Consider the following 13,500-nt stretch of genomic DNA (forward strand, 5'->3'; position numbering starts at 1 on the left):
ATTTCATGATGCAAAGTTTTTTTTTTTTTTTATACAAGTATTGTTAATATTTTGCCAATCATTGAGATCGAACCCACGGCCTCTTAATCACTCCACTCCCTAACTCTATCACCTCACTCACCAAACCAACCCTATATCTTCTTATGCAATACTACCACTAACTATGTTCATAACTACCTATTTTTGAATGTAATCAGAAACAGCAAGTTTAATTTTTGAAATGAGGTAAATAGTGTTGGATAATCAGAACCTGATGGCCCCAACCAAGTGTTATGTTTTCTACTAACATAACACTCAAATGAATGATGGTTCCTTTTGCGCTTTTCTTTGCTGTTAATTAATCAGCAAAACAATGAGTACCATGAGGGAGCACACTAAATAGGACCAGTACCATGAGGATTAATAATCAGAGGCCATGACAATCTATGAGATTATGTAAATTAGGATTAGAACATGACACAAAGAAATGAACATTGAGGCTTGCTTGAATCGCATCCCATCCTGAAATGCGATGTCTCTCTCACAAGTGAAAAGGAACTACTAAAATGCAGAGAAAAATCCATGCATAATTCTTATAGAAGTACAACAAAATTACTAAATAGGATTTATCCCTTATCCTACCCTGAGGATTGAGCCAACAATTGTTTTCATTTTTCTGAAAAATTGATTTTTGAAATATTAGCCCATCTAATTTTGGGCTGTACATGGAGGGTATAGTCAATGCCCCCTCCAAAACTAAAATTTTCTATTGGCAACTTGACTCTAAGAACCTCAAATTGAGAGTTCTCACTCAACCATCAATTACAATAACAAAGAATGATACAATACAATGAACAACTTTATGGCATCTTAAAAGGCTTTGGTGTGATTCAACCTATCTATGACTTCAGAAAACTTTTACCATAACACCTTAATCTCTCCATGGCAGCTTGAATTTGCTCTGAAACTGTAGTGTACAGATATCGCTGCGCTGCCTCGTCCAAACCATTGGAAGTTCTGGGCCACCCAATAGTAGGGAATGATCCATTTCGAGACTTGGCAATAGCCATTTGACTCATTGCTGGAAGATCAAATTCAATTGGATCGCCAATAATTATATTAATCTTCTTATTGCATAGTGGTAAAGGAGGTCGTCTACCAAATATAAATTTCTCTGGCATCACCTAGAAATATAAGCAGAACTTTGCATTAAAAACCCAAATAAACATACTTAAACCAGAAAAAGTAAATTAAATTTAGTATACTATGCCACAATGTGATAGACCAAAAACATGCAGAGTTACATACATTGATGACGATACTTGCATACTAATTGTTAGGCATATGTAGCATTTTTGGAACAAAACAAGCATAACAGCAATGGTAAAATCGAATCTCTTACGCATTACATAATAGGAAAAAAAATGGAAAAAGAAAGTCAGAAATCTTTGAAATCACTCAAGTTTCCAAATGTGCATCATCTGTAGGATTAAGATAATTGCAGATCTAGTCTTACATAATGCAGAGAAGAAGAATTCTTGTAGGGGTTACTAATACTATGGGCACAGTGCCTATTGGATAACCAATCATAAGCTTAACATACATAAAAACAATAATAAAAATACATCAAAACTTGTGTTGAATTTACTTTAATAATAATATTATCTTAATACTTTGATTGGTCAATGTTCAATAGGCATGTGCTATTGCAAGAATTTCTCCTTAAAGAATTCTCACAAGTAGCAATCCTTTGTTCTCTAATCTCTTGGAAAGGATAATGACAAGAATCTATCATCCAGTAGGATTATAAATTAAATTAAAATATAAGCCTTTTGTTACGAAAAATTTATAATGTATTGAAAATTCTTGAGAAGAAAGCAAGCATGTTGAGAAAAAAATCTTGGCAAGATCAAACTTAGAATGCGTAAATTACGATGCCAATTAAAATTAGAAAATGACAGGACATATATCAAGGCTTATTGACTCATTGTTTAACTCTTCATTTAGTCATTGAAACATAGATACATGCTCATTACTATCTTCCAAGTTCTAATTAAAATGATTATTTTGCAACATAATTTTAATGGTAATATCAAAATTGTATTCCTTGTAAGAAAATATTGCTGATTTACAAGATTCAAACGCTCCAATTCCAAATGTCTAACAACTAAAGACAATGACTTACACTAGAGGCTCTCTTACTATAACATACAGTGCTACAAATGGTTTAGAAGACAATCCTAGAACTCCAAAGGTGTAGAGAAAAGAGGAACGCTGTAAGTTACCTCATGAAAACCATGATGAATAATTGGCAATACGATTGGCGTTATAGGTGCACGGACAATTAGACTAGCTGTTCCCCATTTCAATCGTCTTATAGGTGCATCTTCTTGATACACTTTTCCTTCTGGAAATGTATGCAGCTGACATAGCAAATACATAAATGATGTGTCAGATCTACTGTACTAGTACAGAGAATTTTCCATTTGGGTACTAAAGCACAATATCAATCTTAATTAAAGCAATCGTTTCAGAAACTTGTTCTCTTTTGGCTGTGGTATATCACTATACTGCATGCACCTCCATATGGAGATCAAGTGTACAAGTGACCTATGACAAGAAAATATTGTTCCCACAGGGATTGGTTAGCAAGAATCAGCTTACAAAAATATCCTTGAATTATTTAGGCAATCAGAAAAGAGTTGAAAGATCCAATTAAATTTTAAACAACGTAAAAATAAACACCTTTACCCTCTCCCTACAACATCACATGAGAAGAAATATTTGCTTTCTCCTCTAACTGATCTCTTCTAAATAATCATCGTCATTATAACACATTTTTGGGTGCTATGCTACACAGTAAGTAACTGACTCCCACTAGTCCCATTCAACCACTTTCATAGGAAATGAGAAATTAGGTCTCTACCATCTGTCCTCAGGGACCACGTCTCATATTCTGGTTACTAACAGAAAACAAGACTCGAAAAGTATGTAATGCATTTAATATCGACAGACGAGAAAAAGCAAGAAAAAAATAAATCCTAGCAATACTAGAGGGCCATAATAATCAAAACTTGACATAAATTACCCAAATTATCATCGAAAAAGAGTTATGCTTGTGTGGAGGGAAGAAGGTAATAAATGTTACATAGATACCCATTCTCCATCATTTAAGCGCTCAAGCGCTTCATTCATGTGCTCTTGATAAATTCCACCACCTCGTGTAATAGGTATGCATTTCCCTGTGAATGTTACCATTTTAGAAACAACAAAACAACAACAATCTACAAAAACATAGAAAAGCTTAGCTTTTCAGCATATTTTGATGCATAAATCAATAAGCTGACAATCAATTGCAATAAAATAGAGAGCAGTAGAGAATTACAGTGTAATATTCAAGTTTAATTTTGCAAATTAAAATGGACTTAATTCAATACTACTAAAGTATAGACAATGCACAAAAGGACTTCATCTGAATCACTACAGTAATTCATTGGATAGGGAATGTCTAACATCAATGAAGAATGCCCGTGATTTCAAAATTTGTGTATATAAAGAAATTCTCACCAATTTTGGTTTTATTACTAACTCAATAAACTTTTACCAAATGGTCCAGGATTGAGAGACGCCAATACCCTTTCTTTGTTAGAGCATATAAATTTTAGGTAGAACAAAAAAAATCAGACAAAATAGACCCTTATTATTCTAGAATAGTTGAACCTGTCATCTTGATGCACACACTCAACTATACATTAATACAATGATGTAAGGGAGCATTTGGATAAACAACTTAATTAAGTGTTTAACATATAAGATCTTATGTATAAGTTGTTTCTATAATCAAAGAGATAATTTTTTACAAATTGTTTCTATAAACTATCTAGGTGAAAATAAGCTGAAAATAGATGATGGTTGATGATTATATCATAAACAATTTTTACCAAACGCTCATAGAAGTGCTTATATCATAAGATAAGTTGAAATTAGCTTTTCCAAAAACTGTCTTAACATTATAGAAACAACCAAGACTTGTCTAATTGGCAGCTAGAAAAAAAAGCAATTTTTTCATATATCAACTATAGCACACTAGAATTTGAACAAATTGCTTTTGTTATGTGATATGCAATTTGGTAGAAAGTGTTGTCATTTTCTGCAGGCTAACTCCGCGAAGCAATTGAACAATATTCCAATTCCCATATGAAATGGTAGTTAGCAAAAAAATAGAAAAAAAGTAAAGAAAATGAGTGGTGAAGAGTAGAGAGAGTTTACCAACGCGAAAAATATAAGAATAGAGCGAGTTTCGAAAACAGATATCTTCAGCGGTAAGAACCCATCGAGCTATGTCAGTATCAAAGATTGGAAAACCCTTGAATCCCCACATTAACGGATCATCCAAACTGCACGAAACACTTCAAATTAGTATAACAGGAAGAAAAGAGAAACAAATAGCAATTCAATGTGAGAGAGAGAGAGAGAGAGAGCTGACGTGGACATGTGATTGCTGACGGTGATGAGGGGAACGCCATGAGGTCTAGAGCGGACGAGGTGGAGGAGAGTGTCGGCGTTGTGAACGGAGGTTGTGTTGATGAGAGACGTCACCGTTTTGGCAAAGGAACCAATGACTGCTATAACGACTTTTCTCGGTATGCCTTTTAGGTGATCCTTCCGAGCTGCCCACTTCATCGTCCCTGACATTTTCACCGCCGACGATCACGCACTAAATAGCAGCTGCCTTCTTTTCATTTTTTTGAGAATTGGAACACGTCTGTCCAGATTTCCAATCAAAACTTTTATGGATTTTGGTCTTTTAACGTCCAAGCCCAACCAAAGCGCACTTTCATAAACAAAATTCAACCCAATCCAACTCTATAATTATAGTTTATAGTTTCGTCTATTTTTTCTATTTTGCTCCTTTATGTGGGGTATTTTAGTTTTTTTTTTTCATGATAAGGAACAATGAATAATTATTTTTGCGAACAATTGAGATCAACTATTAGATGAGTGGTAAAATTAAGTGTATAATCTTAATAATAATTTTTTCTTCAAATGCATCCTATCTTATTATTGGGTTAAATGGATTAAAATACATAGTTTATAAAGGATAAAAAATCAAAATTAATCAAAATAAAGATAAATTACCAAGAATAATATTAGGTAAAAAATAAAGGACTAAAATTATATTTCAGTGAATATTATTTCATAAAATTTTTATTTAATAAAAAATATAAATAAATAAAAAAATCTATCACTTTAGATTCATGAATTTTCGTATTCGCGCATTTGAGAATTTGATGGTAGGTCGATTAAGATTAAGCTGTCTGAATTCAAATTTGATATTTTAAATTATAAAATTAAAAATATATTTTTTTTAAATCATTTGATCAAAATCGAACCACCACCAATATTCTTAAACCTGCAATTGCATGACTCTTTGACTGCATAGGGTCCATATTGGTTAACTGATGTGGCAAAAACTACTGACATTTTCCTCTTTCTTTGTCGCATACCTATACCTCAAGGGTCAAGATTGCATAAGTTTTATTCTAGGTGCTTTTTTTAACCATTAGATCAAAAATCGAATAATTCAGATTTAAATCTAAGATTTCAAAGACAATAAATTTTTTAAAATTTGATCCATCTAATCTTGATGAGATGATTAAAAATCACTGCCAGCAAGACTGCTTGTAGTTTGACTAGTACTTGTAGACTGCACCATTGGTGTGTTGCCTTTTGACATAAGCAAATAAATTTTAACTTTCATTTTTCTTTCTCCCCCCTCTATACCTTACATTTGTTTTTATTCCCCTTTATTATTTCTTTTGTTTCCAAACTCCCAATCATGATGCAACTTGCGCGTAAACCTTAGAGTTGCCAAATCTTAATTGCTTTTTAATATCATTTTCAATTTGCCAAGAATACTACCAGTTCATGCCGTATAAACACTAAGCATGATGGAAATGCTCTTTTCGCAGAAGTAGCATTAGTACTTTTTTGACCAAAGTAAAGTAACATCGGTAACTAAATTCAATTATTCGATGTATAAGATGTAAGCATTGTATTATGTTACAACTTCTCTCAATGGTTTATGTTTTCCAAGTGTTTTTCTCAGTCATCATTCACTTATGAAACAAGGGGAGATTCTTTCTATATAGTAAGTAATGGCGATTTATAAGTTCAAAAAATGGTATGGAACAGTCACAAAATAATTGATCTTTGCAGTTTGATGATCTTCCCATGCTCGATGGACTTGGGGTGCTTTGAAGGCTTACAGACAGTCACCGCAAAACTGTACAGTCCAGGCAAAACATGGAGAAATCATTAGTCACCACAAGAGAGTGGTAAGGAATGATTGAACAAGAGTGCTCTCATTTGCGCAAGGAAGCTTGTGGAGGAAATTGGTTTAGACGATAGATCCGGAGAAGCAAATTAGTTTGGGATTGAACATTTTCCCCAGCTCTTCTTTAGCATCTGCGGTCATCTCCACGACAAAAACTGAAATGCTGGGACACGTACAAATCCTTTACATCTTGCGGTGAATATTTAGAGAAAATAACACAGCTTGGATTTCCAAAATATCCTTAAATGAACAAGAATCATAACTGATGACAGTACAATGACAAGATGTTCAGGCAATGCCCGGAAAATTTCATTTTGGGCAGCCCCGATTGATTGCTCTACAACAACTCAAAGCTAGCCATTAAATAAGTGCAGTCCAAAATTACAAACATTGAAGAAATGGGTGGAAATCTTATTAAGCACAAGGAAGGCTCCTGCACTAATAAGTTCAATATAAATATAGAAAGAACAAATCCACAAAAAATGCATGTGCTTTACTAGTATTCTGGTATTTATCTATAAGACTATCACTATTCGTATGTGACAGAAAAGAATGCCTGCGAAGAATAGATAAAACAAAACTAACAGAAGAAAAGGTTTTTCTATTTAAAAATGCAACATTTAAGAAGATTTTAGTGTATTCATACCGAAATCCAGAAGATGATGCCTTAAACCTTCACCATGTGTGCCTCAGTCATTGACGAATTCAAGTCTTCTCGAGATTGTGATCTCCTACTCTGCAGACGCATCTGACTTCTGTGGGGCGTCCAGAAGGTCCCAATATTACTACTGTCGAACTGCATCTGCCCTAAATTGGTTGAGGAATAACTATGCGAGACACTACTGGCTGCTGGGTAAAAGGAAGATTCCATCATCTGGATGCCACCGCTGTTATCACCAAGACCATGCCCCAGGCTAAATGGTCTATCTTGTGACCCTGCGATTGTTGGGCTGAGTGGTGTCTTTATTCTTGCCTCTCCTGCCATAACATAGGTAGATTATCTTCAAAGCTCAATTATTAAGAATTCTTTCCAACACTCTACACAGATTGTATAAACACATTTTATCTTTGCATACCCTTTACAACACATGTTACATTTACAAGGAAAATAAATTCAAGTTCAACTTCCAAAGTGCATGGATTAAATTAAATCACTATTCACGAATCTAAAAATTATATGAATGTAAGGCTTTAAATGCTGCTGTTCACCAGCCATCTTGCATTTTCCAATTCCAACACATGCCTCTTAAGCTAGAACATATAAATTAAATGCTCCAAGTTTGCATCAAATAAATTGAATCCGAGATCTTCTTTTAGACTTCGTAATTTTAGCTTCATCATCTTATTCTCCACTAATCCGAAAGGAACATCACTATGCCCCTTTGGATGGAGATTCAGGTTTTTTGAAGACCTATAGAAGATTGGTAGCAAATCTCTACTGGACTTGCATGAAGTGAAAAGCTGAGGGTTTGGTAAAGTCTTGCAATGTGTCACATGCACAAGCATGCAGCCACAGCCCCCTGGGAAACTACCTCAGCCTTTTCCTATACTGGATCTAATATGGGAAAATATATCATTGAAAATTTTACTACGGGACTTTCTAAATCCAAGGGATACGAAACTGTTTTTGCGGTAGTAGACTGGTCGTCTAAATATGTTCATTTCATCTTGTTGAACATCCTTATATAGCCAAGATAGCGATTAATCTGTTAACTAGGGAGATTATACGGCTTCATGGACTTCCTACCCATTATTAGTGATCAAGCTCCTTTGGTTGTCAGTCATTTTTGGAAGAGGCTTTTCAGATTGCATGGTACCATACTTAAAATGTGTTCTCGATAGAACACCAATTTAAATAGAAGAATATAGATTGAAATAATGATAGAATACCAATGAAATAGAAGAAAATGGGATTGAATCACACCAAATTACAAAAAATATATACTAATCAATAACTGCAAAAGTTATTTTCTTATCCCAACTACCTAATAATTAACTATTAAACTTCCTAAAAACTGTCACTACATAATTCTATCACTAATTGTTTCCTAACCATAACTACCAGCAGACGGTTACTCTTACTGTTTCCTATGCTGTCTCTTGTTGATTCAATCAGTTCTTCCTTCCTACCACCAAGAAACAGACTGAAGTCTTGAGCAGGTGTTTCAAGATCTATTTGAAATGTTTAGCTGCTGAACAACCAATAAATTGGACTCATCAGATGCTATGGACTGAATTATAGGCTGAACCACTTTTAGAGTAGTCAATGGCAAGAAGCCTCCAGTTGTGACTCAGTTTCTTAAATAATGAGACTATAGTTAAGGCAGCGGAACGAAAGTATCAGATAGAGTCATAGATATCATAGTTTTCAATCTTGAAAAGCGGCTGACCTAAAAAATACTATAGATAGATTGGCAGGCATTGCTTACAATATAATCTATCTAGGTCAAAAGAAAGAAGAGGAGACCAGAGCAATTGCAAGGGGGAGAATAGGTCTTTCTTAACTAAAAACTGCATATGTAGCCCATGATTTCTAGAAGGATCCACCAGAAAATGAAAGCAAGATATTATGGCCCTTTTTAAATTATTGACAAATATGGTGAGGTTGCATACAATTTCAGCTTTTACATGGCAACTATCATCTTCAAGCCGACTTACCAAATGGTATGAAGAAGGCTCTAGAAGATGACCTGTGTACTTTAGGAGAAATAAGGAAATAGCAAGGCAGAACTACTACCTTCGTGCCTAAATATATGACCCTCTTGAGAAATTTATTTGTCCCATTTTATAAGACTCTCTTTAAATTCTCAACAACATCAATTATTTCTTCACTGACATATCCCAAATTAATTTACATCTTTTTATTCAATCAACAATAAATACAATAATGGAAACATGAACTAATTCTCTCTCTTGAAGGATAGACTTGTAAAGACAATATCAATTGTTCACAAATTTAATATTACTATCAACTTTATTAATTCTTGTGAATTGGTCAATTGAGTCTTATATTTAGGGACGGAGGTAATAGTATATGTTAGAACAATTACATAATAGGTATTTAATTGTGTAAAAGGAAAGTTACATTGAAGGAAAGTTGTTCGGCAGTTAATTAATTAGTCATTAGAGATTAGGGTGTGGGGATTTGGACAGTTTCTAGTGGGCATTCAGTTTTTCTTTTGCCTCAAGGCTGACAACTATTTTCTCGGTGAGCCTTGGCTCAAAGGCAAGTAGGGAATTTCATTTACCAGATTTGTGTATTGCATACACTTTGTGAAATTCCATAAATTTAATTATAAGGATGAAGCAGCAATCCATAGAAAAATGTGGAACTTATTCATATTATAAGTTAGCTTTCATTTACAGTTTTGCACATAAAATAAAAATGATTATAGATTGGCCAGTCAATCTAAGAGGACTGGGACATTGTTCTTCCCAAACAAAGGATCAAGATACTAAGCAAGAAGATAATTTTGTTTCAAAATTCAAATACTGCACTGAGGTGCATCAATGGATTTGCATCACTCTAGTTCAGAAAACAAAGATAACTTCGCACAAGCATCTACACTCCAGTAACAATAGATCATTTTCATAGTTCAAACTTCCCAAAAATATCTATAAGATAGACAAATCAAGAATCCAATTGAGAAAATAACACCTTAGAGAGATCATTTTCCTTTTCATCCTAGGTCCATTGCAGAAGTAGAATTATAATTCGCAGTTTGTTTCCAAAAGAATATACGGCATTTACAATAAATAATTACATAAAATGTAACTAACTGATGTAGTTTCAGCAATTTCATGGCATTAAATTTATGGGGTCGTCAATTGTAAAATGCAATGGATAACACTAAGACTAAGAATACTCTAAATCCATTTGTTGTTAAAGTTGTGGCAAGGTCAGAAATCATTTGTCTAAATAACTTACCAGAAATAATTGGACTCCAACTCTTGAACCATAAAGGAGACGGGATACTAAGAACAGATGCATTGGACACACCGTTATGTCTGAAAAGGGGGAGATATTGCCGCCGAAAAAATCTTGGCATCCATTTGAGGACACATGATAAAGCACAACATAGAAGAATGAGAGAAATCAACAAAATGGGAATAAGAATCAGAGGATTCATCTTCATCTGACCCAAGTCAAAACCACGAAGCCCAAATCTTGTCGAATAAGATTTCCCAGCTTCTAACAAAGCCACCCCAAGTGTCCAAGTGATACTTCCAGATCCAACAGTTATATGTCTATCAGTAATATGCAAACCCTCTCTCAGCAAAGAAGCAACATAAGGTGATCTAAAACAATATTGCTCAATGAATGGTTGCGGAGCGACACTTTTCTTAGCAACATCCCATCTTTTTTCACAAAACTCCCTACCCTTTTCCAACACATCATCAATAGTAGCCTCAGAAGTCAAGTTGAAAAACCTATACACCACGAAAAATCCAGAAATCACATAAAAATGACCCATCGGTCGAGGAAGATTCTCTCGCAGAGCACAAGGATTCACTTCGCAATCAAGACCCTGACCAACATCAGACCATTCTGACAAATTAACAGCAACCTTAGCAAGTGCGCTACATTCTTGCCAATTCGGCGCACCAACAAGCATTACCGGAGTTTTATTAATCTCTCCTTTACCACCACCCCCAACATTCCCATTAACTTTAGGACTCTCCCCTTCCTTTCCTTTCTCACCCGAAGAACAACGGGAACACGTATATTGATTCCTAAACCCAGTTTGCAAACAAGGATGTTTAACACTCCCTCCTAAACCAACTTTTTCTTTCTTAAAAATATAAGCAACAGATTTATCAAAAGCCTCATTAAGACCATAACCAGCTAAAGAATAAGCAGTTAAATGATGATTAACAGAACCAATCCTAACATACAAACTAGTTTCACTATTCAAATGTTGTTGATCATCCTCACCTTCAAAAGTAACCTGCAAAGAAGAACCACCTAAATCAAGTGCACCATAAGTATTTTTCCTAGGTTTAACACCCAAATTACCACTATCATAATTCAAAGCAATCCAACCATAATAAGCTTCTTCAGTACCAGTAATAATCTTAACCCAATCTTTTCTACAAACAAAAACAGAACCTTTAAGAACATTCCAAGCATTATCAAGTAACCATTTTGAATCCTCATTGGGAAGCCTACGAACACCAGCAGTAGCATAGAGAAAAAGCGAAGTGCTTTTATGAGAAGCTTCTGGAATCTGTTTCATAGCCCATTTAAGAAGCGGTTTCAAAGCGGTTTTCAAACCGGTTACATTGTGAACGAGTTTATCAAGACCCGGTTCAGTTTCCATTCGATCGTAAGCACGACCACTTTGGGAACCGGGTTTTTTCTGTAAACCGTTTCTTAACGAAGTAACAACAATTGGTAAAGAAGTATCTTGAGTGAGTGTGTGATCAATTTCAGCTTTGTAAACGTAAACACGCGTTCCGGTGCTACCACAATCCAAAACGACGTAGTATTTACCTGAATTCTGATGAGAGTTATTATAAACGACGATTGCTGAAATAAGGAATATTATGAAGAGGAGGAGACAGAGGGAGAGTGTAATTGGCCTGGCCCATTTTTTACGGGGTGGGGTTAATGTTTGGATTGGTTTAGTTTTGGAGAAAGTTGAGTTCTGAAGGAGTTGTTGTTGTTGAGGGTGAATTGAATTGACGGCTGAGATTGAATCTTGAGGATCGAGGTGGCGGTAAGAAGTGAGATCTTGAAGAGAAGATGAGATTCGGAGGTTGCTTTTTCCGCCGGAGGTTTTGCCAAAGACCATTTCTCTTCGTTGAGGAGAGAATAGGAGTTGTGATGAGAGAATTTGATGTGGTGGTTGTGATTAGGAGGCATTTGGTTGCATAGTGAATTGATGATTTGAGAGAGAGAGAGAGAGAGAGATTTAGAAGTGAAAAGTGAAAGGGAATGAATTGGAGTTGTTTGTTGTTGGTGTTGTAGTGAGATCTGGGTTGAAGAAAATGGTGTGTGTGTGAAGTGATGTGAGTTTGAAGAGAGGAATGGAGTAGGCACGGATCTCTCTGCAGAACAGAGGTGTGTGTGGGTGAAAACAAAGAAGAACACAGGTTTCTTTTCTTTCGTTTTCTCTTTTTTTTTGTTTGAATTTTGCAGTTATGGTTGTTATTGGGCTGGACTTAATTGATGGATATCTTTGGGCTATATATTATATTTTTTCAAATATCCCATATTACTAATAAAATATTATTTTGGAATATACAAAGTTAACATTGAATGGATCTATCTACATATTGTTGATAATTCAGTAATAGTCATGTATAAATTATACATGTTAATTACAGTATCAATTTTATTTGATATATACATAAAAAGTGTATAAAAGTGTTGTTCAACACTTCACATTTAACTACTTAATTAAATGCGCTTCTGTATTTAGAGTTTTAAAAATTCAATTTTTTTTTTTTATTTTAAGAAAAAGTTATTAGTTTCTTTTAACAAATATCTTAAGCACTTATTATTAGTAAGACTTTTATATTATAAGCAAACAACTATTTTTTCAGTTATTAACAAATTCAGTTAGCTGATCCTAGAACAAACTATCTTTTTAGTTATTAAAATACTTAGTTAAATATAATTAATTTTTTAAATATATCCTAATATTTAAGTTTATGGATAGTTCATTATTTATTTGCCTTGTATGGAAGTTTATCTTGATATCAAACTCATTTTTTTTTTTTTTGCTATTTTCATTCTCGTATGGAATTTGTTCTTCCATCTGGTGAAGGTATGTTTACAAGTCCTTCTGATTTGAACATATACTTCTGCTATGTAATTTTGCAGTTAAATACTATGTTAATCAAAACAAAAAATCTAAAAATTTAAAATTTTGATAGAAAATTTCAAGATTCAAAGAAAAAATATAAGAGTAGAAATAATTCAATGAAACTTTAATGATAATTTTCTATAGAATTTTTTTAACAAAATGTAACAGAATAATATCAATTAACTTGTATTGTTAACTTGATCCATAATGAAAATAATAACAACGATATTTATAATAACGATAACTCTCTACTTGTTGACTTGTATAACAAACTCTAATAAATAAGATTGAGGTAACAAATCTATCAAACAACGACCATATAATAACGACTATATAATTTCTAGTAGTATTTTTTATTTTAAGTGCCTGAAT

At 33.9% G+C, this 13,500-nt stretch overlaps 2 protein-coding genes across 5 annotated transcripts; both read right to left on the reverse strand.

Annotated features, from left to right (window-relative positions):
- Positions 1-546: 546 nt before the first annotated feature.
- LOC101502804 (N-acylphosphatidylethanolamine synthase) lies at positions 547-7,102 on the reverse strand. The gene is made up of 6 exons (XM_004509424.4): positions 6,963-7,102; positions 4,466-4,744; positions 4,249-4,376; positions 3,136-3,221; positions 2,265-2,402; positions 547-1,163 (listed from the first exon to the last, which is right to left on the reverse strand). Exons 2-6 carry the CDS (start codon positions 4,672-4,674, stop codon positions 879-881), a joined length of 846 nt encoding a protein of 281 aa, XP_004509481.1. The 5' UTR covers positions 4,675-4,744; positions 6,963-7,102; the 3' UTR covers positions 547-878.
- On the reverse strand, positions 5,999-12,419 carry LOC101503123 (probable apyrase 7). 4 transcript variants are annotated; one of them, XM_004509428.4, is made up of 3 exons: positions 10,245-12,419; positions 6,963-7,294; positions 5,999-6,479 (listed from the first exon to the last, which is right to left on the reverse strand). In XM_004509428.4, exons 1-2 carry the CDS (start codon positions 12,109-12,111, stop codon positions 6,984-6,986), a joined length of 2,178 nt encoding a protein of 725 aa, XP_004509485.1. In that variant the 5' UTR covers positions 12,112-12,419; the 3' UTR covers positions 5,999-6,479; positions 6,963-6,983. The 4 variants fall into 4 exon arrangements, with proteins under 4 accessions (XP_004509485.1, XP_004509483.1, XP_004509484.1 ...); XM_004509426.4 differs by having other exon boundaries at positions 5,999-6,749; XM_004509427.4 differs by having other exon boundaries at positions 5,999-6,754.
- Between the last annotated feature and the right edge of the window lie 1,081 nt (positions 12,420-13,500).

This window comes from Cicer arietinum, chromosome 7, assembly GCF_000331145.2.
Source record: "Cicer arietinum cultivar CDC Frontier isolate Library 1 chromosome 7, Cicar.CDCFrontier_v2.0, whole genome shotgun sequence".
Taxonomy (NCBI): domain Eukaryota; kingdom Viridiplantae; phylum Streptophyta; class Magnoliopsida; order Fabales; family Fabaceae; genus Cicer; species Cicer arietinum.

Excerpts from the sequence above, each read along its gene's own strand:
- LOC101502804 (XM_004509424.4), bottom strand. The coding sequence starts at position 4,674 with ATGTCAGGGACGATGAAGTGGGCAGCTCGGAAGGATCACCTAAAAGGC. Across the intron at positions 2,403-3,135 it reads GCTTAAATGATGGAGAATGG|CTGCATACATTTCCAGAAGG; the intron begins GTATCTATGTAA and ends TTGCTATGTCAG. Across the intron at positions 1,164-2,264 it reads TTCATCATGGTTTTCATGAG|GTGATGCCAGAGAAATTTAT; the intron begins GTAACTTACAGC and ends TTATATTTCTAG.
- LOC101503123 (XM_004509428.4), bottom strand. The coding sequence starts at position 12,111 with ATGGTCTTTGGCAAAACCTCCGGCGGAAAAAGCAACCTCCGAATCTCA. Across the intron at positions 7,295-10,244 it reads TTGGAGTCCAATTATTTCTG|GAGAGGCAAGAATAAAGACA; the intron begins GTAAGTTATTTA and ends ATGTTATGGCAG.